The sequence below is a fragment of the Dermochelys coriacea genome, chromosome 6, assembly GCF_009764565.3.
Source record: "Dermochelys coriacea isolate rDerCor1 chromosome 6, rDerCor1.pri.v4, whole genome shotgun sequence".
Lineage (NCBI taxonomy): Eukaryota > Metazoa > Chordata > Testudines > Dermochelyidae > Dermochelys > Dermochelys coriacea.
The window spans coordinates 4,312,236-4,338,350 of NC_050073.1; the positions used below are offsets into that span (position 1 = coordinate 4,312,236).

The window sequence follows — 26,115 nt, forward strand, 5'->3', positions numbered from 1 at the left end:
CCCCAAATGGAGTTTCCCAAACACTTCAATCCAAACACAGTGGTTTAGATAACAAAAGTTTTTTAACTACGTAAGATAAATTTTAAGTTAATATAAAAGAGTCAGAATTGGTTACAAGAAAACAGAGTAAAATGCAACTAATGCCTAACTTGACCAGCTATGTGAATTCAAAGCAAAGTCTCTCTCAGCACGTATTAGGGTTTTCCTGGCTGAATGCCTTTCAGTCAGGATCCCTCCCCCCAGTGCAAAGCTGTTTCTTTTGTTCTACAGGTAGGGCCCTACTGACTTCCCAGTCTATTTTGGTCAATTTCACAGTCATAGGATTTTAAAAATCAAAAATTTCATGATTTCAGCTATTTAAATCTGCAATTTCATGGTGGTGTCATTGTAGGGGTCCTGACCCAAAAAAGGGGTTGTGGGGGGGTCACAAGGTTAATGTAGGGGGGGTTGCAGTACTGCTACCCTTACTTCTGTGCAGCTGCTGGTGGCGGTGCTGCCTTCAGAGCTGGGAACCTGGACAGCAGCGGCTGCTGGCTGGGATCCCAGCTCTGAAGGCAGAGCTGCTGCCAGCAGCAGTGCAGAAGTAAGGATGGCCTGGTATGGTATTGCCACCCTTATTTCTGCGCTGCTGCCTGCAGAGCTGGGCCCTCAGTCAGCAGCCGCCACTCTCCGGATGCCCAGCTCTGAAGGCAGCAGCTCAGAAGTGAGGGTGGCATGGTACGGTATTGCCACCCTTAGTTCTGCGCTGCTGCTGGCGGGGTGCTGCCTTCAGAGCGGGACTCCTGGCCAACAACTGCCATTCTCCTGCTGCCCAGCTCTGAAGGCAGCACAGAAGTAAGGATGGCAATACCGTGACTGCCCTTGCTCCACCCCCCGACCACCTTTTGGGTCAGGACCCCCAATTTGAGAAACACTGGTTTCCCCCATGAAATCTGTATACTATAGGGTAAAAGCACACCCCAAAAAAACCATTTCCTGGGAGGAGACCAGATTTCACATTTTGACATGTTTTTCATGGCCATGAGTTTAATAGGGCTCTATCTACAGGTGTTGTGGATGCCCTGGGTAGAGAGAAAGAGAGGAATAATTTGGGGCATCTGCTTTCCCTTTCTTATAGCTCTTTCTCTTCTTTGATAATCATCTCCAGCTGAGGTTCAGGAGACAGAAAGTCTGTGTGGATGGGAAGCCCCAGCTGTTTCTTTGTCAGGACATAGATTTTCACCCACAACCTCTTTCCTGCCAAAGAATGGCCACTTAACCAGGTGATGGTCCAAGTGATTTTGTTGATAGCTGACTGAAGCATCTGCTAGCTTTTTGTCTTTGGCAAACTGGTTTGTGACTGCTCTCCAGACTTGGAACATTGCTTAATAACATCATAGAGTAGACTCTTAGAAGTTTACATACAATGTTGCCACAGACATTTTACCAGGACAATAATGATCAGCAAATTATGAGTTTTCAAATGAGTTTTCACAAGGCATACATTGTACAAGTTTTATCATAGTCTTATAAAAGCAGTGACCATAGGGGTACAGACAGTCACACTCATTTTGGCCTAAATTCTCCCTGTAGATAAATGTGGGGAGCCAGCGTGACGTAATGGCTAAAGCTCAGAACTCCTGGGTTCTGATCTCACCTCTGTGAGGTGAGTGGAGTCTAGTGGACAGAGCAGTCTTAAAGTCAGAACTCCCTGGTGCTAACCTGCCCTCTGGGAATAAAGTCTAGTTAGTTACAATGGGGCAGGGCTAGGAGTTGGGACTCCTGGCTTTTCTCCTGCCTCTGGGAGAGGAGTGGGGTAGAACAGAGAGGTGGGAGTCAGGACTCCTGAGTTCCATGGCCAGATCTCCTCAGACAAGTAACTTAATTCTTCTGGGCTTGATTTAGGAAACAGGGATGGAAGGAACTTAAGAAAAATAATTTCCTGCTGACTGGAGATTTTAGAATCATAGAATCATAGAATATCATAGAATCATAGAATATCAGGGTTGGAAGGGACCCCAGAAGGTCATCTAGTCCAACCCCCTGCTCAAATTTTAGTGTTTTAGTGTTGATATAATAGGAAAATTCAACCCCAACTTCTCATATAAGGCTGGTGTTGCCTTATATGAGGCTGTAATAGTGTAGGAATCTTCCTGTCCCAGCTCCCAACACCTGGGTCACAGTCCAACTTCCCCCAGTCGCCATATGTTCCCAGGGATGAGTTCCCACCGATAGTCCCAGGGAAATCGCCCTGGTTCAGCGGAGAGTAAGAGCGCCATGCACAGAGGAGAAGCAGTGAGAGGTGGCTCGAAGGAGCAGAGCCGTAACTAGGCATTTTAGCGCTCAGGGCAAGCAAGCATATTTGCGCTTGTACCATTTTTTTTGTCATTTTTCCTCTCCATCTTTCCGCCCCCATGGCTTGGCACCCTAGACGGCTGCCCTGCTCGCCCCATCCTGGTTACAGCTCTGGAACTCTGCCACTTGCCTCCTGGGTGATCTTGGGCCGATCATATGGTTTTGTGCCTCAGTTTCCCCTTATTAAAAATGGGATAATGATACAGCGGAGTGGTGGGAGGTAGAATTCACTGGCGAAATGAAAGGCATTAGAAGAGTGCAAACTAGAGTAGTTCATCCCTCCAGAATGTGTACATGGAAAAAACGTAAATCAGAGATCACAAGTTAGGAGCCCTTACAGAAAGAAATATTGCTGTGCTCTGCAATAATGGCCTCTAGGGCTAGAGTATACAATGGAGCCATTACAGCATTTGGGACCCATTCTGTAGTCTCTGTTTTATAAAGATTTCAAATATGCCTCTCTGGAACTTAATCCTCCCCACCACTAAAACCCATGCCCACGTGTGGCTTCCACAGAGAGAGAATCCTGCTTGTTAACACATGTCCCAGGGAATGGGATGCACCACTGTAGATAGGCCCCTTCTACGCTGTCACTAATCTGCCTGTCCCTCCCTAGCCCACAGGAGCTGTGCTAAACTGCTCTCTTCTGGGAGGCATTCCCACACTTATCTCCAGCCAGCATAAAAACCTCTTCCATCAGGCCAGATCTGAGCAGTGTTTTGCTGCCAGCAAAGAAAGTGCGAGTTTTCTGGTGAAAGCAATTTCCCTGTGTCCTGATTAGCAACAACAAACCAAGGCCCACAGCTGGGGAGGAGAACAGAACTTAATTGACTCTGTGTTTTGAAGTTGGATCTGAATGACCAGGTTCAAATTAGCCAGCATCACCTTTTCATCCTGGGGCACTGAAAGGAAATTGTGATTCTCTACAGCAGACTCTGGCTAGTCCAGCTCCCACCACATACCCAGCCCTTTTAAAACACATCTCAGATAAAGTAGACATCTTCTTTCACAGGCTCTATTATTTTCCTCTTTGTATTGTCTGATGTACGTAGTTTAAAGCCCCGCACACTTATCTAAGCCACATGTGTTTTACCAGCAAGTCAAGAGGAGGACGAGACCTGGGGGGAAAGGAAACAAAAAGGAACAGCTTCGAACTGTTTTGTTTTTCTAATGAAATTAGAAAGACATGTCCCCCCAGGGTCGAAATGTCAAAAGAGCAAGATACGATTGTTCATCAGCAAAGGTGCAGGGCTGGGAGATAGGAACCGTGAGTGGAAACAGTGACATCCAAAGAGTAGGAATAATTAATACCTGGCATTTCCCATGGCAGAATTCCGAAGTAATGGTGCAAAGCGTAGCAAGAGCATTGATAGGTCTATTGGGCTGGGCACAAGTCTGGGAATCAGACCTGCCTCGTTGGCCTAATCGCTGCAGCAAGTCACTCTGCCTGGTCAATTTCCCCAGCTATAAAACGGTGATAATGATGCTACTTCCTTCTTGTAAAGTGCTTTGGGTGGGACCACTGGCGCTGACTTCCTTCTTTCCTGGGGGGTGCTCGACCCCTGCCCCACCCCCACTCTACCCCTTCCCCAAGCCCCCACCCCACCTCTTCCTGTCCCTGCTCCTCCCCCTAACACGAGCACACCCCACCCTCGCTCCTCCCACCCCCTCGCCTCCTGCATGCCGCAAAACAGCTGATCTGTGGCAGGTGGGAGGTGCTGATTGGTGGGGCCTGCCGGCTGGCACAGAGAGACAAAGGAACTGATAGAGGGGCTGCCAGTGGGTGCTAAGCACCCACCATTTTTTTCCCAAGGGTGCTCCAGCCCTGGACCACCCACAGGGTCGGCGCCTATGGGTGGGACACACCAAGGGACTGAGGCGTTGCAATGCTGAGTGTCACAGCACCTAGAAAAATCACAGGAGCACACCATGATCCACAAAGCTCAGGTGGGCCCCTAAGCTCCCTGTGCACGAGGAGAGAGAAGTGCCTAAGAATGCCGTTCACAAAAGCCAGCGCTACTGCTCCCTCGGCAATGGGAGAGAAGCCGACAACAGGCATGTGTGAAAGCCCGGCCCCCTTTCTCAGAGATAGGCGCCTATATCCAAGCTGCACTAATGCCCCTATGTCAGTTTAGCGAGCCCCAAACAGGAACTCACCATCTTGAATCAGGCAGCTTTGGCACCTGCTTCGTGGCTCCTACCCTTGAGAGCTAGACAATGCGATCTAGCCGTTGTGTTGTCATAAACTGTCATGCTTTGGCTGGATGCTGCAGAACAATTTAACATAGCCCTTAATGTCCTCGGCGAGCGCCCTCTGGGAAACGGTGGAAGCCCTATGGCTTGGGACATTTAAAACAGGCCTGGACCAAATCCTAATAAATGCACAAGTGGGCACAATCCTGAGTTCCTGCAAGAGTTTGGGAGGCTGCTGTATTCTGTTTCCTCAGCCCAGCACTGAAGACAGGCCTTTGCTGCCATTAACAGAAAATAGGGGAAGAACTACTATAAAATTAACTAAATTGGTTAAAAAAAAAAACGGGGTTGGCAGCAGCAGATGTTAACATTAAGAGGCATAAATTAACCATTGGATGCCTATTGAAAAGGCTGAGGTAATTGTTTACAGTTTAATAGTTGGATAATCGGGTAGGAGATAGCAGTTTCAGGACAGCCTAGGTTGGCAGGCAGACAAATGTAGACTGGGGCCAAGTAAAGGTCACTCCAGCACTGCAGGGAGGGGTCAGGCATGCAGGCTCAGTCCAAAACTAGGTGAGGGTCACCAGACCATAATAACAGGTTTCAGAGTAGCAGCCGTGTTAGTCTGTGTCCGCAAAAAGAAAAGGAGGACTTGTGGCACCTTAGAGACTAACAAATTTATTTGAGCATAAGCTTTCGTGAGCTACAGCTCACTTCATCGGATGCAGCTCACGAAAGCTTATCCTCAAATAAATTTGTTAGTCTCTAAGGTGCCACAAGTGCTCCTTTTCTTTTTGCAGACCATAATAGTAAACAGACCATAATACTAAACAGACTATAAGACTAAGACTTGTTATATAACAGCTTTGATTTACAGCCAGATTTAGCAGTTGTGATAGGACCAGTGGTGAGCTGGAGCCAGTTCGCACCGGTTCGCTGGAACCGGTTGTTAAATTTCGAAGCCCTTTTAGAACTGGTTGTTCTGCGAGGGAGAACCGGTTCTAAAAGGGCTTCTAAATTTAACAACTGGCCAAAAGTGGCATCTTAGGCACCGACTCCATGGGTGCTTCGGGGCTGGATCACCCAAGGGGAAAATTTGGTGGGTGCAGAGCACCCACCGGCAGCTCCCCGCTCCGCCCCGCGTCCAGCCCCAGCTCACCTTACTTCCGCCTCCGCCCCTGAACACGCCGCCCCGCTCTGCTTTTCCCCGACCCCCGGCTTCCTGCGAATCAGCTGTTGGCGCGGGAAGCCGCGGCGGGCTGAGAAGCAGGCGGTGGCTTTTCTCTCAGGCCCAAGGAGGCGGAGCAGAGGTGAGCTTGGGCGGGGGGGCAGGAGGAGGGCCACCTGCGCCACAGCAGGTAACCCGGGGGGGGCGCAGGGGAGCCGCTCCCCGCCCCAGCTCACCTCCGCCACCCTGGGCCTGAGCGCGAAGCTGCCGCCTGCTTCTCAGCCTGTCCCGGCTTCCTGCGTGAACAGCTGATTCGCGGGAAGCCGGGGGGGGGGCAGAGAAGCAGAACAGGGCGGCGCGTTCAGGGGCAGAGGTGGAGGTGAGGTGAGCTGGGGCTGGGCGCGGGGCTGGGAGCTGCCGGTGGGGGCTCTGCACCCACCAAATTCTCCCCGTGGGGGCTCCAGCCCCGAAGCACCCAAGGAGTCGGCACCAAAGGCGCCACTTTTGATGTGATCAGTGGGGGGAGCAGTCGCTCCCCCTGCTCCCCCCCAGCTACGCTCCCCTGCCCCTAGGAGCCAGGGGGACCTGCCGGATGCTTTCTGGGAGCCGCCCCAGGTAAGCCCCACCGGGACTCCCCACCTCGACCCCCGGCAGGTCCCTCTGGCTCTTAGGGGCAGGGTGGGCACCCACTACGGTGGCCCACGAGACCCTCCTGCCCGGTTCTGGGGGCAGTCAGGGGACAGGGGAGGGGGGTGGATGGGGCGGGGGTCCCGGGGGGTGGGGGTGGGCAACAACCCCCTTGTGGGGTGAGGAGAGAACCGGTTGTTAAGATTTTGGCAGCTCATCATTGGATAGGACTATAAGCGTGGACCAATCAGAGAGGGTTTAAAGGTGATTGGAGGATAGAATATGCTTGTGACACCTTGACACTCCAATATTCACCATGGTCATATAATTCGGATACGTTTTGTACAAAGTACATCTTGTGAGGTATCATTCTAAAAGTTTTGATCTGCTAGACATTAATCTCTCATTGGATTGTATGTGCTATCGTCATATGCAAAGTTATGAAGTTTGGCTACGTGTGTGTTACTGAAACATGGTGTGAGGATGAAAACACCCACAAGCAGCCTTTCAGGTACAACAGTACAAAGGTCAAACAATGTTAATGGCTTATTGAGGAGATGCACACAAGCACAAGGATTACCCCAGGAACTGTGTACAGCAGAAACGTCTCAGAGATAGCACTACACAATGGGAACTGTTTGACCCAGGTCATAGCAAAAGAGCTTTCCAGCAAGTGGGAAGAAGATATAAAAGGGGGACAATGACATCATGGGGGGATCTCCCTTTCCCTATAATAACACACCTGGAAACACCTGAGGGGCAAGGATTGAACTGTGGGAAGTGATGGTCCCAAGCTAGAAGGATCTTTAACCTGTGTATGAAAACCTGGGCAAGCCAAGGCAACTTCTGCCTTAAGAATCTGCCAGCCTGTTTATCACTCAGGGTGAGAATTTGCTAATTTATATCCTACCTATCTAGTGCGTTAAGCTCAGTTTGCGGTTTTTGTTTATTTACTAAGGTAATCTGCTTTGATCTCTTTGCTATCCCTTATAACCACTTAAAATCTATCCTTTGTAGTTAATAAACATGTTTTTGTTTCTCTAAGCCAATTGGAAAAATTCATTACTGGGGTCTTACAGCTGTGCATATCTTCCTCCGCACTGAGGGAGGGAGGGAATTTCATGAGCTTACACTAAACAGTTTTCAACTTCTTTGTTTCAAGCTAACCCCCCAGCACAGTTTGTGGAAAAGTACAAGCAACAAGGTGGAGTCCAGCAACACATGAGCTAGTCACATGCCCTAACATGCTTCGATGAGTCTTAGCAGCCATTACTCATACTCTGACAGAAGCGTCCACATCTAAGAGTGACAAATTGCCGAGTGTGTGGCCTGAAAGTGGAATTGTAGGTAGACAAATGACAGAGCGTGTAAGTGCTGGAAAAATCACACAACCGCCACTCGTGCTTACAAGATCACTCTACAGGCAATGTGGCAACTGTTATTACCACAACTTCTAAGCTATCTTCAGCAAGATAAGAAACACAAAGAAAAGCTCCTGGATTTTGCAAAATCTGGTGTTGTGGATGACAATAACCTAGTGTCTATGCTATCATCAGCAAGTTTCTGTGACCAGATGGCATAATTTATGCTGAGCAACAAGGGCAACCATCCATCCCAATATCCAGTAGTGGTGGCCTGAGTGGTTCTGGAGCCTTCTGCCCTCCATCTCTCCTTCCCCCGGGCTCCACAGCTGCACTCACAACAGATCAGTCTCGCCGGCCCTTCCAGCCGGGTTTTATTTATTTTCCAAGATACAACGAACCAAAAGGAGAAGAAAAGCATATGGCAATTTTGCTGCTGGCCTTAGTCTCTGCTCTCACGGTCTTTCCTCCAAGGTTATTGCCAAACTCTCTGTCTCTAGCCATCCTTGCTGCTCCTTCCTTTCTCTGCAGCTCCTGCAATGCTCTCAGCCACTTCCTCTTCTGCTCCCTGCTAATCAGTAAGAGAATCCACTGATCCATGTTCAGGTGGGCCTTCTTAGCTGCTAGGGTTGGCTGTGCTCAGGCCTCCAGTCCTTAAAATGCCAAACCACCCCATTACAGGGCTGTTTACAGGGACAGGCCATAATCAAAAATCTAGTCCTTTTCTACATCACCTCCCTCCCTCTGCTTTACCAGTACAGCTAGCAACAATACTATGTGTGTTTCTTTCTCCCATCCCATATGTGTTTACATATTGCTCCCTCTGCCTGGAACATCCTCACCATACAAGTTCCCCAATGCACCACCCTTCCTTTAATAATAATGATAATAAATGACTATTCATCAAAATAGCTCAGTGGTTTGAGTATTGGCCTGCTAAACTCAGGGTTGTGAGCTCAATCCTTGAGGGGGCCATTTAGGGATCTGGGGCAAAAATTGGGGATTGGTCCTGCTTTGAGCAGGGGGTTGGACTAGATGATCTCCTGAGGTCCCTTCCAACCCTGATATTCTATGAAGAGAAAGAAAGAAATTCCTAGTCCTTACACGTCCTGCTTTCTTTGTATGTGTCAGTCTTCCTTTGATCATAAGGTCTTTGTATGAGGGAGTGTCTTTACTTTTTCTGTCTTGTAAAGCACACACTATTGACACTAAACAGACAAATAATAGATATGTCACAAACAAACAACCCTTTGTCATAAAGGCTGGTCTCCTTAATAAAGTAAGGCATAAAAATTAGTAAATAAACAAAGGATTAAAAGGTTTCAAAGTCAAGCACTCTCAAGTTAGGAAATACCAGAATGAGTGTTGCCCATGCAACATTAACTCTGCAATAAATCATAGAATCATAGAATCATAGAATATCAGGGTTGGAAGGGACCCCAGAAGGTCATCTAGTCCAACCCCCTGCTCAAAGCAGGACCAAGTCCCAGTTAAATCATCCTAGCCAGGGCTTTGTCAAGCCTGACCTTAAAAACCTCTAAGGAAGGAGATTCTACCACCTCCCTAGGTAACGCATTCCAGTGTTTCACCACCCTCTTAGTGAAAAAGTTTTTCCTAATATCCAATCTAAACCTCCCCCATTGCAACTTGAGACCATTACTCCTCGTTCTGTCATCTGCTACCATTGAGAACAGTCTAGAGCCATCCTCTTTGAAACCCCCTTTCATGTAGTTGAAAGCAGCTATCAAATCCCCCCTCATTCTTCTCTTCTGCAGACTAAACAATCCCAGCTCCCTCAGCCTCTCCTCATAAGTCATGTGCTCTAGACCCCTAATCATTTTTGTTGCCCTTCGCTGTACTCTTTCCAATTTATCCACATCCTTCTTGTAGTGTGGGGCCCAAAACTGGACACAGTACTCCAGATGAGGCCTCACCAGTGTCGAATAGAGGGGAACGATCACGTCCCTCGATCTGCTCGCTATGCCCCTACTTATACATCCCAAAATGCCATTGGCCTTCTTGGCAACAAGGGCACACTGCTGACTCATATCCAGCTTCTCGTCCACTGTCACCCCTAGGTCCTTTTCCGCAGAACTGCTGCCGAGCCATTCGGTCCCTAGTCTGTAGCGGTGCATTGGATTCTTCCATCCTAAGTGCAGGACCCTGCACTTATCCTTATTGAACCTCATTAGATTTCTTTTGGCCCAATCCTCCAATTTGTCTAGGTCCTTCTGTATCCTATCCCTCCCCTCCAGCGTATCTACCACTCCTCCCAGTTTAGTATCATCCGCAAATTTGCTGAGAGTGCAATCCACACCATCCTCCAGATCATTTATGAAGATATTGAACAAAACGGGCCCCAGGACCGACCCCTGGGGCACTCCACTTGACACCGGCTGCCAACTAGACATGGAGCCATTGATCACTACCCGTTGAGCCCGACAATCTAGCCAGCTTTCTACCCACCTTATAGTGCATTCATCCGGCCCATACTTCCTTAACTTGCTGACAAGAATGCTGTGGGAGACCGTGTCAAAAGCTTTGCTAAAGTCAAGAAACAATACATCCACTGCTTTCCCTTCATCCACAGAACCAGTAATCTCATCATAAAAGGCGATTAGATTAGTCAGGCATGACCTTCCCTTGGTGAATCCATGCTGACTGTTCCTGATCACTTTCCTCTCCTCTAAGTGCTTCAGGATTGATTCTTTGAGGACCTGCTCCATGATTTTTCCAGGGACTGTGGTGAGGCTGACTGGCCTGTAGTTCCCAGTATCCTCCTTCTTCCCTTTTTTAAAGATGGGCACTACATTAGCCTTTTTCCAGTCATCCGGGACTTCCCCCGTTCGCCACGAGTTTTCAAAGATAATGGCCAAGGGCTCTGCAATCACAGCCGCCAATTCCTTCAGCACTCTCGGATGCAATTCGTCCGGCCCCATGGACTTGTGCACGTCCAGCTTTTCTAAATAGTCCCTAACCACCTCTATCTCTACAGAGGGCTGGCCATCTCTTCCCCATTTTGTGATGCCCAGCACAGCAGTCTGGGAGCTGACCTTGTTAGTGAAAACAGAGGCAAAAAAAGCATTGAGTACATTAGCTTTTTCCACATCCTCTGTCACTAGCTTGCCTCCCTCATTCAGTAAGGGGCCCACACTTTCCTTGGCTTTCTTCTTGTTGCCAACATACCTGAAGAAACCCTTCTTGTTACTCTTGACATCTCTTGCTAGCTGCAGCTCCAGGTGCGATTTGGCCCTCCTGATATCTTTCCTACATGCCCGAGCAATATTTTTATACTCTTCCCTGGTCATATGTCCAACCTTCCACTTCTTGTAAGCTTCTTTTTTATGTTTAAGATCCGCTAAGATTTCACCATTAAGCCAAGCTGGTCGCCTGCCATATTTACTATTCTTTCGACTCATCGGGATGGTTTGTCCCTGTAACCTCAACAGGGATTCCTTGAAATACAGCCAGCTCTCCTGGACTCCCTTCCCTTTCATGTTAGTCCCCCAGGGGATCCTGGCCATCTGTTCCCTGAGGGAGTCAAAGTCTGCTTTCCTGAAGTCCAGGGTCCGTATCCTGCTGCTTACCTTTCTTCCCTGCGTCAGGATCCTGAACTCAACCAACTCATGGTCACTGCCTCCCAGATTCCCATCCACTTTTGCTTCCCCCACTAATTCTACCCGGTTTGTGAGCAGCAGGTCAAGAAAAGCGCTCCCCCTAGTTGGCTCCCCTAGCACTTGCACCAGGAAATTGTCCCCTACGCTTTCCAAAAACTTCCTGGATTGTCTATGCACCGCTGTATTGCTCTCCCAGCAGATATCAGGAAAATTAAAGTCACCCATGAGAATCAGGGCATGCGATCTAGTAGCTTCCGTGAGTTGCCGGAAGAAAGCCTCATCCACCTCATCCCCCTGGTCCGGTGGTCTATAGCAGACTCCCACCATGACATCACTCTTGTTGCACACACTTCTAAACTTAATCCAGAGACACTCAGGTTTTTCCACAGTTTCGTACCGGAGCTCTGAGCAGTCATACTGCTCCCTTACATACAGTGCTACTCCCCCACCTTTTCTGCCCTGCCTGTCCTTCCTGAACAGTTTATAACCATCCATGACTGTACTCCAGTCATGTGAGTTATCCCACCAAGTCTCTGTTATTCCAATCACGTCATAATTCCTTGACATCACCAGGACCTCCAGTTCTCCCTGCTTGTTTCCAAGGCTTTGTGCATTTGTATATAAGCACTTGAGATAACCTGTTGATCGCCCCTCATTCCCAGTATGAGGCAGGAGCCCTCCCCTCACAGACATTCCTGCCTGTGCTTCCTCCCGGTATCCCGCTTTCCCACTTACCTCAGGGCTTTGGTCTCCTTCCCCCGGTGAACCTAGTTTAAAGCCCTCCTCACTAGGTTAGCCAGCCTGCTGGCAAGGATGTTCTTCCCTCTCGTCGTAAGATGGAGCCCGTCTCTGCCCAGCACTCCTCCTTCATGGAACACCATCCCATGGTCAAAGAATCCAAAGCCTTCTCTCCGACACCACCTGCGTAGCCATTCGTTGACCTCCACGATTCGACGGAGGCAGGGATCCTACAGACAACAGATTCCTTCAATACACAGCCCCAGAGCAGAAAATCCTGTGCATTGAATAAAGCAGGGGTCCTGTGAAAAAAAAATAACATGGGATTATGTAATTAAAGTCTGCATCATCATGCAAATGCACAAGAGGACTGAATTAAGGGTGCCAGGAGAACACTTATTTGGACAAAAAGAAAAGGAGGACTGTGGAACCTTAGAGACTAACAAATTTATTTGAGCATAAGCTTTCGTGAGCTACAACTTACTTCATCAGATGCATTCAGTGGAAAATACAGTGTGGAGATTTATATACATAGAGAACATGAAACAATGGGTGTTACCATACACACTAACCAGAGTGATCACTTAAGGTGAGCTATTACCAGCAGGAGAGTAGGGGGGAGGGGGGAACCTTTTATAGTGATAATCAAGGTGGGCCATTTCCAGCAGTTGACAAGAACGTCTGAGGAACAGTGGGGAGTGGGGAAATAGTTTTACTTTGTGTAATGACCCATCCACTCCCAGTGTCTATTCAAGCCTAAATTAATTGTATCCAGTTTGCAAATTAATTCCAATTCAGCAATCTCTCGTTGGAGTCTGTTTCTGAAGTTTTTTTGTTGAGATATTGCCACTTTTAGGTCTGTAATCGAGTGACCAGAGAGACTGAAGTGTTCTCCAACTGGTTTTTGAATGTTATAATTCTTGACGTCTGATTTGTGTCCATTTATTCTTTTACGTAGGGACTGTCCAGTTTAACCAATGTACATGGCAGAGGGGCATTGCTGTCACATGATGGCATATATCACATTGGTAGATGTGCAGGTGAATGAGCCTCTGATATTGTGGCTGATGTGATTAGGCCCTATGATGATGTCCCCTGAATAGATATGTGGACAGAGTTGGCAACGGGTTTTGTTGCAAGGATAGGTTCCTGGGTTAGTGGTTCTGTTCTGTGGTGTGTGGTTGGTGGTGAGTATTTGCTTCAGGTTGGGGGGCTGTCTGTAAGCAAGGACTGGCTTGTCTCCCAAGATCTGTGAGAGTGATGGGTCGTCCTTCAGCATAGGATGTAGATCCTTGATGATGCGTTGTAGAGGTTTTAGTTGGGGGCTGAAGGTGATGGCTAGTGCATTCTGTTATTTTCTTTGTTGGGCCTGTCCTGTAGTAGGTGACTTCTGAGTACTCTTCTGGCTCTGTCAATCTGTTTCTTCACTTCAGCAGCTGGGTACTGTAGTTATAAGAATGTATGATAGAGATCTTGTAGGTGTTTGTCTCTGTCTGAGGGGTTGAAGCAAATGCGGTTGTATTGTAGAGCTTGGATGTAGACAATGGATCGTGTGGTGTGGTCTGGATGAAAGCTGGAGGCATGTAGATAGGCATAGCGGTCAGTAGGTTTCCGGTATAGGGTGGTGTTTATGTGACCATCGCTTATTAGCACCGTAGTGTCCAGAAAGTGGATCTCTTGTGTGGACTGGTCCAGACTGAGGTTGAAGGTGGGATGGAAATTGTTGAAATCCTGGTGGAATTCCTCAAGGGCTCCTTTTCCATGGGTCCAGATGATGAAGATGTCATCAATGTAGCGCAAGTAGAGTAGGGACATTAGGGGACGAGAGCTGAGGAAGCGTTGTTCTAAGTCAGCCATAAAAATGTTGGCATACTGTGGGGCCATGCGGGTATCGATAGCAGTGCCGCTGATTTGAAAGTATACATTGTCCCCAAATGTGAAATAGTTATGGGTGAGGACAAAGTCACAAAGTTCAGCCACCAGGTTAGCTGTGACATTATCGGGGATACTGTTCCTGACGGCTTGTAGTCCATCTTTGTGTGTAATGTTGGTGTAGAGGACTTCTACATCCATAGTGGCCAGGATGGTGTTTTCAGGAAGATCACCAATGGATTGTAGTTTCCTCAGGAAGTCAGTGGTGTCTCAAAAATAGCTGGGAGTGCTGGTAGCATAGGGCCTGAGGAGGGAGTCTACATAGCCAGACAATCCTGCTGTCAGGGTGCCAATGCCTGAGATGATGGGGCGTCCAGGATTTCCAGGTTTAAGGATCTTGGGTAGCAGATAGAATACCCCAGGTCGGGGGGTTCCAGGGGTGTGTCTGTGCAGATTTGTTCTTGTGCTTTTTCAGGGAGTTTCTTGAGCAAATGCTGTAGTTTCTTTTGGTAACTCTCAGTGGGATCAGAGGGTAATGGCTAGTAGAAAGTGGTGTTGGAGAGCTGCCTAGTAGCTTCTTGTTCATATTCCGACCTATTCATGGTGACGACAGCACCTCCTTTGTCAGCCGTTTTGATTATGATGTCAGAGTTGTTTCTGAGGCTGTGGATGGCATTGTGTTCTGCACGGCTGAGGTTATGGGGCAAGTGATGCTGCTTTTTCACAATTTCAGCCCATGCACGTTGGCGGAAGTACTCTATGTAGAAGTTCAGTCTGCTGTTTCAACCAAGGGGACTCCACCCAGAATCCTTCTTTTTGTAGTCTTGGTAGGAAGCTCTCTGTGGGTTAGTATGTTGTTTAGAGGTGTGTTGGAGATATTCCTTGTGTTGGAGGCATCGAAAATAGGATTCTAGGTCACCACAGAACTGTATCACGTTTGTGGGGGTGGAGGGGCAGAAGGAGAGGCCCTGAGATAGGACATCCGATGAAGTGAGCTGTAGCTCACTTATGCTCAAATAAATTTGTTAGTCACAAGCCACAAGCACTCCTTTTCTTTTTGCGAATACAGACTAACACGGCTGCTACTCTGAAACTTATTTGGACATTTGCTAACCTGAGAATGCAAAACTTTGTAACCTTTTAATCTTTTTTAAAATCTTGACTTTGTATTTCCTAATTATTTGATGCTTTAGTTTATTGAGGAAAGCAAACTTAAGTAATGTTAAATGAAGAGATTTTTGTTTGTTAATTTCCTTAAGTTTTTTAATGAAAGAAAATCTATTATATATGTGCTGTTTAAACAATGAAGGTCTTACTCAGCTGCTGTTTTCAGTATATATTTTATTACCATTCTTATGTTTGTGAAGGTCCCTGTGTCACTACTCAGTGCTGTGTTGATCACAGTATTGAAAGTAATTAAATTAAACTGTATCAAAACAAAACGCATTTTATGCAACTTTAGTTTCAATGAAAGTTCTAAGCTATAACCCTGAATGTGTAAGAAGCAGATAAACAATATCCAAGAAAAAGAGCAGGAATTTTGCATCTTATTTTCACCTAGCCCTTACTAAGGAAAGTAGCAAACAATTTCTCTTTGAAAAGAAACACTGTACCGTACCACAGAACAAACCCAAATGAGCACAGCAGGAGACTGTCCTGCTTATCCAAATCTGGTCCTGTTTCATTACAAACTTCCTTTCTGTGATGATGTTCTGGTAATAAGGGGGCAATCAGTTGTCAAAAGTAGCTGTTGCCATGGCAGCCGCGGGCTAGTCATTCTCCCCAAGTTTGACAATGAGCTGGAGGCAGGGAGTGCTGAGTGATGCATTATCTCTGATGTCACAATGCCACTGCTCAGGCAGCACTCGTGGGCAGCAAATGTGCAGTGTGTGTGTGAGGGGAAATAGGCTTTCCCAGTGCTCCCGTTTCCCCCAATTTCCTAAAGAAACCAACGTAATACCAAATACACATTAGCGATTGTGCCACACACGATAATTAGTAGCTGAAATTTGATTCAAATTCCCCATGGCGTGTTAAGAAACAACCGTTCCAAAAAACAGAAAATTTGGATGCTCTTGTGTATTTGTGGTTGTGTTAAGATTGAATACTGTGACTTTAAATTTTGGGCAGGGTTCCTGGACCTGCTTGCAGCTAGGGAGCTCAGTAGGATAGCACACAATCAGGGCTTAGCAGCAGTCGGTCAGCAGGTACCCAGTGAATTGTGCCTCTCTGTTATAGGCAGTAGCCTATGTTGTCTCTCTCTGATTTTTGGATTCTTATGTGTTATTGTTCTGGCTCTTAAGACACAAATTAGCGAGACATTGCGAACTTCCAGCAAAAGTTTCTCTAACTTCTCTGCTTGTGTGCCACAAAACATAAAAGACACAATCTCATAAAAAATTAAATACAATTCTGAAGCCAAAAGTCCTTTTGAAAGAAAACAATTGAACGTTTTCCAGCAGAACATTCTTTTTCCGTTGGGAAATGTTGATTCCTTGGGAGCACGTCTGTCTCAATGATGACAGCGTGTGAGCTGTTCCTACTGCATTTGCTACTGCTGATTGACTAACTGCAGCTATGAACCATGCTCACAGACACAAGGTGGGTGAAGAGTAATATCCTTTATTGGACCAACTTCCTTTGGTGGAGAGACAAACGTCTGAGCCACACAGAGCTCTTCCTCAGGCCTGAGAAAGCTACTCTGAGCATCACTGTTAAATGCAAGGTGGAACAGATTGCTTGGCGTAAATAGCTAGCACATATTGTAATGGACAATTCAAGTACCTTTCCCAGACCTGAAGACGAGCTCTGTTTGGCTTGAAAACTTGTATCTCTCACCAACAGAAGTTGGTCCAAAGGAAGATAGTAAACCATCCACCTTTTCTCTCCAATATCCTGGAGCCAACATGGCCAGGGCTGCATACAGCCCTACTCTAAGACAGTCTGTATTAAAACATCCTGTTGTTACTCCCCCTTCCTTCCCTCTAACTCTTGGATTCATAGATTCCATGGCCAGAAGGGACCACTGGAATCGTCCAGTCTGACCTCTTGTATAACACAAGCCAGAGAACTTTCCCCTGCTCTCCAACGTCTGCATGTGAGTCAAGTGCCAGATTAAGTCCACGCTTTTTTGCTCCCAAGTAACTCAAAAGTGGTTGAAGTTTAAAATAAAATGTTTGCCAGATGTTTGTTGTGCTCAGTTACAAATGACAAGGCAAGATACAAGGCCAGGTGATATTCGGGCTCAATAAAATTAGTCTGCGTATTTCCTTCTCTTTAATCTTAAACTCATGGAACAGAACATGCTGGAACACAAAGCTGCACTGGGCTGACCAAACATGCAGACTAATGAAGACATCCTGCGTTGACTTTATCCAGCACATTAGTGTGATGCATCCTTACGTACATTCAGGACTTTAAGGATTGTGACATCACACAGTACTTATGAAATGAAAATATGTTATCCAAACAACATGAGTTGTGTCTTTTGTTCTTAGCACAAGTATTGCTATTAAAGGAACTCATATGGGCAAAGATGAGTCCCCATTAACCATGTGGAGTAAAAAATCCCAAACATACGCATTGCTGCTATGGCAGCTTCTAAAACACAGAACACTGTGAACACCACTAGAGAACTTACAGACTATTTAAAGGAATATCACCTTATTCTGGTACACTGCAGTCATAAGAACACAAGAACTTAAGAACGGCCATACTGGGTCAGTCCAAAGGTCCATCAAGCCCAGTATCCTGTCCTCTGACAGTGGCCAATGGCAGGTGCCACAAAGGGAATGAACAGTAAAGTTATCATCCAGTGATCCACGCTCTGACAACCAATCCCAGTTTCTGGCAAACAGAGGCTAGGGACACCATCCCTGTCCATCCTGGCTAATAGCCATTGATGGACCTATCTTCCATGAATCTATCTAGCTCCCTTTTGAACCCTGTTATAGGTTTGGCCTTCACAACACCCTCTGGCAAGGAGTTCCAGAGGTTGACAGTGCGTTGCATGAAAAAATACTTTCTTGTGTTTGTTTTAAACCTGCTACCTATTAATTTCATTTGGTGGCCCCTTGTTCTTGTATTATGAGAAGGAATAAGTAACACTTCCTTATTTACTTTCTCTATACCACTCATGATTTGATAGACCTCAATCATATCCCCCCTTAGTTGCCTCTTTTCCAAGCTGAAAAGTCCCAGTCTTATTAATCTTTCTTCATACAGAAGCCGTTCTATACCCCTCATCATTTTTGTTGCCCTTTTCTGAACCTTTTCCAATTCCAATATGTCTTTTTTGAGATGGGGCGACCGCATCTGCACACAGTATTCAAGGTGTGGGCGTATCATGGATTTATATAGAGGCAACATGATATTTTCTGTCTTATTATTTATCCCTTTCTTGATGATTCCCAACATGCTATTCGCTTTTTTGAGTGGATGTTTTCAGAGAACTATCCACAATGACTCCAAGATCTCTTTCTTGAGTGGTAAAAGCTAATTTAGACCCCATCATTGTATATGTAGAGTTAGGATTATGTTTTCCAATGTGCATTACTTTGCATTTATCAACATTAAATTTCATCTGCCATTTTGTTGCCCAGTCACCCAGTTTTGTGAGATCCTTTTGTAGCTCTTCGCACTCTGCCTGGGAATTAACTATCCAGAGTAGTTTTGTATTATCTGCAAATTTTGCCACCTCACTGTTTACCCCTTTTTCCAGATTGCTTATGAATATGTTAAATAGGACTGGGCCCTAGTACAGATACCAGGGGGACACCACTATTTAGCTCTCTCCATTCTGAAAACTGACTATTTATTCCTACCCTTTGTTTCCTATCTTTTAACCAGTTACCAATCCATGAGAAAACCCTCCCTCTTATCCCATGATTGCTTATTTTGCTTAAGAGCCTTTGGTGAGGGACCTTGTCAAAGGCTTTCTGAAAATCTAAATATACAATATCCACTGGATATCCTTTGTCCACATGCTTGTTGAACCCCTCAAAGAATTCTACTAGATTGGTGAGGCATGATTTCCCTTTACAAAAACCATGTTGACTATTTCCCAACCAATTATGTTCATCTATGTGTCTGACGATTTTGTTCTTTACAATAGTTTCAACCTATTTGCCTGGTACTGAAGTGAGGCTTACTGGCCTGTAGTTGCCAGGGTCACATCTGGAGCCCTTTTTAAAAATTGGCATCACATTAGCTATCCTCCAGTCATTTGGTACAGAAGCTGATTTAAATGATAGGTTACACATGACAGTTAGTAGTCCTGCAATTCCACATTTGAGTTCCTTCAGAACTCTTGGGTGAATACCATCAGGTCCTGGAGACTTATTACTGTTTAGTTTATCAATTTGTTCCAAACCCTCCTCTAATGACACCTCAATTTGTAACAGTTCCTCAGATCTGTCACCCAAAAAGAATGGCTCAGGTTTGGGAATCTCCCTCACATCCTCAACAGTGAAGACCGATGCAAAGAATTCATTTAGTTTCTCCACAATGGCCTTATCATCTTTGAGTGCTCCTCTGGCATCTTGATCATCCATGGCCCCACTGGTTGTTTAGCAGGCTTTCTGCTTCTCATGTATTTAAAAAAAAAATTGCTATTACTTTTGGAGTCTTTGGCTAGCTGGTCTTCAAATTATTTTTTGGTCTTTCTAATTATATTTTTACACTTCATTTGCCAGAGTTTATGTTCTTTTCTATTTTCCTCATTACGATTTATCTTCCACTTTTTAAAGGATGCCTTTTTGCCTCTCACTGCTGCTTTTACTTTGTTGTTTAACCACAGTGATTCTTTTTTGGTTGACCTAAATTGATGGAATACCTACCATTTATCATCACACTGATTTTTTATTATTATTTTAGCACAGCCAGCAATGTGTGAGGGGCTTCAAAAAAACCCACATCCCTGCCCCAAAGAGCTTACAATCTCAACATCACACAAGATTCAGTACAACAGAGCAATAAATAGGAAGAAGAGAACATAAGGTTTACTCGTAATGTTTTTAAAACTAACTAGTTATATGGGTTGTCACCATTACAGATGCCCAAGTTGTGATATCTTAAAAAGACTGTTGAGAGTGAGTGAAAATGAGATTCCTTTGAGGTGTCTCAAAGTAGAAGGCCAGAAATTGAATCATGGAAAATCACTACTCACTTCTGAAATGTCAGTGTGCTAGAGTACACTTATGAAGCTACTTTAGCCTCTTATGCAAATCCATTTTATATACTTTTATGGCCCCCGCCCAGTGTCTGAGCATCTCACAGCCTTTAATGGATTTATTCTAACAGTACCTCAGTGAGGTAGGAAAATGATAGAATCATAGGACAGGAAGGGACCTCGAGAGGCCATCAAGTTCAGTCCCTTGCACTTATGGCAGGACCAAGCACCGTCTAAAACATTCCTGACAGGTGTTTGTCTAACCTGCTCTTAAAAATCTCCAATGATGGAGATTCTACAATCTCCTTGGGCAATTTATTCCAGAGCCTAACTACCCTGACTGTTAGGAAGTTTTTCCTAATGTCCAACGTAAACCTCCCTTGCTGCAATTTAAGCCCATTGCTTCTTGTCCTATCCTCAGAGATTAGGGAGAACAATTTTTCTCCCTCCTCCTTGTAACAACTTTTTAGGTATTTGAAAACTGTTATTGTGTCCCCTCTCAGTCTTCTCTTCTCCAGACTAACAAACCAAGTTCTTTCAATCTTCCCTCATACATCATGTTTTCTAGAACTTTAGTCATTTTTGTTGCTCTTCTCTGGATTTTTTCCAATTTGTCCACATCTTTCCTGAAATGTGGTGTCCAGAACTGGACATAATACTCCAGTTGAGGCCTAATGAGTGCAGAGCAGAGGGGAAGAATTACTTCTCATGTCTTGCTTACAACACCCCTGCTCTTACCTTCATATTACAAGTGACAAACAGAAGCAAAGGGAGACTAAACCCAGGATTATTAAAGGTATTTAGGCAGCTAAATCCCATTTATTTCAATGGGAATTAGGAACTGAAATTCCTTTAGGAAAATCTAGCCCTAAGTGATTTGCTCAAGGTCACAAAGGAAGTCTACAGTGTAGGAGGGGTTTAAACTCTGGCCCCCTCAAGACTTAGGCAAGTGTGATAACTTCCAGACCCCTCAGACAGAGACAAACACCTACAAGATCTCTATCATGCATTCCTACAACTACAGTACCCACCTGCTGAAGTGAAGAAACAGATTGACAGAGCCAGAAGAGTACCCAGAAGTCACCTACTACAGGACAGGCCCAACAAAGAAAACAACAGAACGCCACTAGCCATCACCTTCAGCCCCCAACTAAAATCCCTCCAACGCATCATCAAGGATCTACAACCTATCCTGAAGGACGAGCCATCGCTCTCTCAGATCTTGGGAGACAGACCAGTCCTTGCTTACAGACAGCCCCCCAATCTGAAGCAAATACTCACCAGCAACCACACACCACACAACAGAACCACTAACCCAGGAACCTATCCTTGCAACAAAGCCCGTTGCCAACTCTGTCCACATATCTATTCAGGGGATACCATCATAGGGCCTAATCACATCAGCCACACTATCAGAGGCTCGTTCACCTGCGCATCTACCAATGTGATATATGCCATCATGTGCCAGCAATGCCCCTCTGCCATGTACATTGGCCAAACTGGACAGTCTCTACGTAAAAGAATGAATGGACACAAATCAGACGTCAAGAATTATAACATTCAAAAACCAGTTGGAGAACACTTCAATCTCTCTGGTCACTCGATCACAGACCTAAGAGTGGCTCTACTTCAACAAAAAAGCTTCAAAAACAGACTCCAACGAGAGACTGCTGAATTGGAATTAATTTGCAAACTGGATACAATTAACTTAGGCTTGAATAGAGACTGGGAATGGATGAGTCATTACACAAAGTAAAACTATTTCCCCATGGTATTTCTCCCTCCCACCCCACCCCCCACTGTTCCTCTGATATTCTTGTTAACTGCTGGAATTAGCCTACCTGCTTGTCACCATGAAAGGTTTTCCTCCTTTCCCCCCCCCTGCTGTTGGTGATGGCTTATCTTAAGTGATCACTCTCCTTACAGTGTGTATGATAAACCCATTGTTTCATGTTCTCTGTGTGTGTGTATATAAATTTCTCCTCTGTTTTTTCCACCAAATGCATCCGATGAAGTGAGCTGTAGCTCACGAAAGCTTATGCTCTAATAAATTTGTTAGTCCCTAAGGTGCCACAAGTACTCCTTCTCTTTTTGCGAATACAGACTAACACGGCTGCTACTCTGAAACTTCCAGACCATCCTTCCTTTCTCATGTGTGTGTATAATGACGTGTTTCTATCTATCTGTCCCCATACATAACCATCTCTCTGTCTATCTATCTATAAAAACACCTCTCCATGTACACCTCCCTTTATTTAATTGCATAGTGATTTTACATGATGGCTGTGGGAACTGAGATAAGAGCAATGGCAAACAAAAACAGTTACAGTCCAAGTATCTTCTCTTTATATCTTCTGCTGAATTAACCAATATAGTTCAAAAGCCTATATTGCAGAAATCACATATCAATGCATAAAGGAGAAGCTGTCACACTGTTACTGGATACTGTTTTTCAAAGGAAATGGCACTTTTCTTCATTATCTGGCTCAAGTTCCATTTCCTTCTTGTTTTCTCCTGTAAATTCCATGATGACAGAAATTTCTGCACATTGACTTAATGAGTGAGAACTAGCTCATATTTGCGCTCCAATACTGATCAGTAAAAACCAGTCCCCATGTTTACATACAGCGAGAAATAGTTTTCGGTACATTGTCCTCCTCAGGGCGTCCTTCACCTCCTTGTTCCTCAGGCTGTAGATCGGGGTTTCAGCGTCGGGATCACAAGGGTATAGAACACAGCCACCATTTTCTCCCAGTCCACTGAGCTGCCAGATGAGGGTCGTAAATATGTAAAGATCAGGGTCCCATATAAGATAAAAGAAACAGGCAGGTGGGAGGCGCAGGTGGAGAAGGCTTTGTGCCTTCCTGCAGTGGAGCGGATCCTCAGGATGGCAAAGATGATGTAAATGTAGGAGATGAGGACGATGAGAATGGTGCCTATTGTTTCTGTGGCTACAAAGGTGAAATGCACTAGCTTATTGATGCGAAAGTCAGAGCAGGAGATTTCTTGGAGTGGGAGAATATCGCAGAAGAAAGGATCAAGGACGTTGGAGTGACTGGACAGACTGAATACAGTACACGTATGCACAATGGCATTGACACAGGTGCACAGGTAAGAGCCAGCCAATGGCTGGAGGCAGACTCTCTTGGACATGATGACATTATAAAGCAATGAGTTGCAGACAGCCACAAAGCTATCATAGGCCATCACAGCCAGGAGGCAAAGCTCATTGTTGGCACAGAAGGAGAAGAGGAAAAACTGAACCACACCCCCAGGGAAAGAAATGTCTTTACTCGTCACTAGGAACTGACCATCGCCTTGGGGGTAATCACAGGGGAGGAGACAACATCTAAGAGTGACAAATTGCTGAGGAAAAAGTACATGTAGCTGTGGAGTTGGGAGTCAACCCTAATCAGCACAATCATCCTGACATTCCCCACCAGGGTGCAGAAATAAATGGTGAAGAAGAACACAAAGAGGATGTTTTGGACTGTCTGTTATTGCCCAGAAAATGAAGCCAGTCAGTGTGGGGCAGTTCCCGGGAGCCATTTCTCCTGTCACTGTACTCTGTGCCAGAGAAGAGACAGAGGAGGGGATAGAAGCAATGGGTACCACAAAAATAAATCTGACGTCCAGTGGAGACTCGTGTTCTCTCTTAAGAGATGCCTAAACAACGGACATTTAATGTAGTCAGAGATTCCAAAGCCCAAAGGAACCATTTTGATTATCCAGTCCAGTGGGGGTTTTTTCATTTGTGGACCAATCAAAAATTTTGGGAATCCATGGACCACAGGTCGAAAACTAGCATTCTATGGTAACAACAACCTTTTGAGGACCCCTTAGATATAGTCTGTGGACCCCAAGATGTTTGCAAACAACAAATTCAAACCCCCCGATCTCGTCTAATTGCTTGTATAACACAGGTCATCATTTTTCCCCATATTTTTCATTGTAAACTAGAGCATATCTTTTAAAAAATCATTGAATCTTGAATGAAAAATTGTCCATGAACCCCCTTGGAAATTTTAGAGCTTTCAGGAACAAAACCCCAAATCCAAAATACTTTGGCACTGGTATATTTTGGCTGAAATCTGAAGTATTTTGGTTTTGAAATGGAACAACTGGGAGATGTTGTCAAACCAGCAAGACTGGCCCAGACGCCGAATGCCCATACTCCATAAAGGAGAATGGGAACATGAGGAACTTCAGCTAGACAGTTCAACATGTGGAATCCTCAGCATTGGAGGTGTTTCAGAACAGGTTGGAGAAACACCCATTGGGATGTTTACTTGGTGTGTTACTTGGTCTTGCCCCAGCACAGGGACCCTGACTTGACTACATGAGGGCCCTTCCACCCCACATTGCTAGGAAAAGTCAGTGAAAATCCTGGTGAGGGAGATGTGCCTGGTGAGGGGGATGTGCAGTATCCAGGCTGGTTACTGCAACTCTCCATCCCCTCCCTCCCTTTGCTTTCTGGATAAATTGTACTTTCAACAATGAGGAATTTGTAAATTATGGCCAAATAATTTACTGTCCTGGATAACATGCCCTGCATTGCTGTGTGTGTGTCTGTGTGTAGCACCGACACCATGACATTTGCACAACCTCCTCTACTTTCTCCTCCCCTCCACTTGCCTTGGCTGGGCACAATTCCAAGTGGACTCAGAGCACTGGGGGGGAAAGGTTTCTGAAAAGCCAACTTGGCTATTTTTCCAAGAGTTCGGAGTATGGACTGTATCGCTTGTGCTGAAGCCCACTGTCTTTAGCAAGTTCACAAATAGAAATCAGTGCCCCTCTGTCCATTTTACTGCAGGCATGCAGGTGGGCACGGAGGGGTTCAAACACTGCTTGGATCAATGCTCTCCAGACTAGCTCAGGCTTCGGTTGGTTTCCTTCATTTCCCCCCACTCCTGGTAGCTTATTCTGGGAAGTTTCTCAGGCTGCATGAATTCTCAATGGTCTTTCAGGAGAACTGGGAGTACAAACCCAGGGAAGAGGTGGATTCTCTGTTTCCTGCTGTCCTCACATCACAACTGGTTGTCATTCTGGAAGAAGGGCTGTCCCTACTCATACGCAAAGTACGCAACTGCATAGGGCACCAAATTTCCTGGTGCCCTGCGCAGCTGTGTGCTGATCCAGCCCCTGCCCTGACTCTTCCCCATGGCCCCATCCCTGCTCTGCCCCAGCCCCGCCCCCACATCATCCCTTCCCCAAAGCCCCTGCCCTGCTCTGCCCCAGCCCCAGCCCCACATCCCTGAGGACTGCAGCAGGGCTGGGCCTGCACTCACCAGCAGTTGGAAGTGCAGCGACCCAGCCCCAGCCACACCGCTGGTTCCCCCCTGCCCCCAAGCCAGCCCCCCCCCCCACTCGTGGAGGCCTGGGGCCCCCGCCGCACCCACCCATGGGGGGGGCTGTGTAGGACCCCAGAATAGCTAGGGATGGCCCTGTTCTGGAAGATGCCTTTTAGTGCATTACAAGCAATTGGGCTTAATATGGTGGTAAGTGTATGAAATTTCATAGCCCATGAAATAGAGGCCGGATTAGGAGATCGAATTGTTTCACAACCGATGCCTCTATGAAAAACTCAGCGTGGGGTGAGGAACAGACTCTGCTGTTTTACTGGGTGGCCTGCTTGCTCTCCAGAATCAATAATGAGCAAGTGGGGTGATCTGGGGTGCAGCTCAAACATCCAACCGGGCTGGCCAGGGGCACACATCAGGCCTGAGTGTAGCAGTGACTTCACAAAGGCCTTTGGCAGGAACTCAGCCTATTGGGCAAAGGTGATGAGGCGGCTGTGACCTCACAGAGCTCCCTTGACAACAGCCCGGCAGGACAGGGATGCGGGGCAGGGGGAACCTCAGAGACTCTTGTAGCCTTGCTGCAGCAAGCCTCCATCTCGCGGTCTCCCTGTGAGGACCAAGAGAGGATGGGGTGGAGGAGATTTTTTGGCAGTTTTTGCATTTCCCTGTGCATTTTGTCGAAAGAAATCATCATCTGTGTAAAAGATAAGAAAAAATATAGGCTCTATGTACAAGA

General features: G+C 46.1%; 2 protein-coding genes and 1 long non-coding RNA gene across 10 annotated transcripts in view; 1 reads left to right on the top strand and 2 right to left on the bottom strand.

Moving 5' to 3' along the window:
- Nucleotides 1-26,115, bottom strand: part of LOC119856526 (zinc finger protein 572-like) — a 568,866-nt gene that overhangs the window by 16,603 nt on the left and 526,148 nt on the right. The window contains exon 1 of one of the 8 annotated variants that reach the window (XM_043517284.1): nt 3,614-3,619. The exons of 6 other annotated variants lie outside the window; for them this stretch is intronic. The gene's annotated coding sequence lies outside the window, so the exon portion shown is untranslated. Of the gene's footprint in view, nt 1-3,613; nt 3,620-26,115 lie in introns of those variants that run through there. One more of the 8 variants, XM_043517285.1, reaches the window with a different exon arrangement.
- Nucleotides 8,558-8,929, top strand: LOC122460793. The gene is made up of 2 exons (XR_006282298.1): nt 8,558-8,599; nt 8,761-8,929. It is a non-coding gene; the product is annotated as an uncharacterized LOC122460793 (long non-coding RNA).
- Nucleotides 22,652-23,628, bottom strand: LOC119856866 (olfactory receptor 1052-like). The gene is given in 4 exon segments (XM_038404911.1): nt 22,652-22,779; nt 22,782-23,387; nt 23,390-23,562; nt 23,564-23,628. Coding segments are annotated over 4 exon segments (972 nt in total).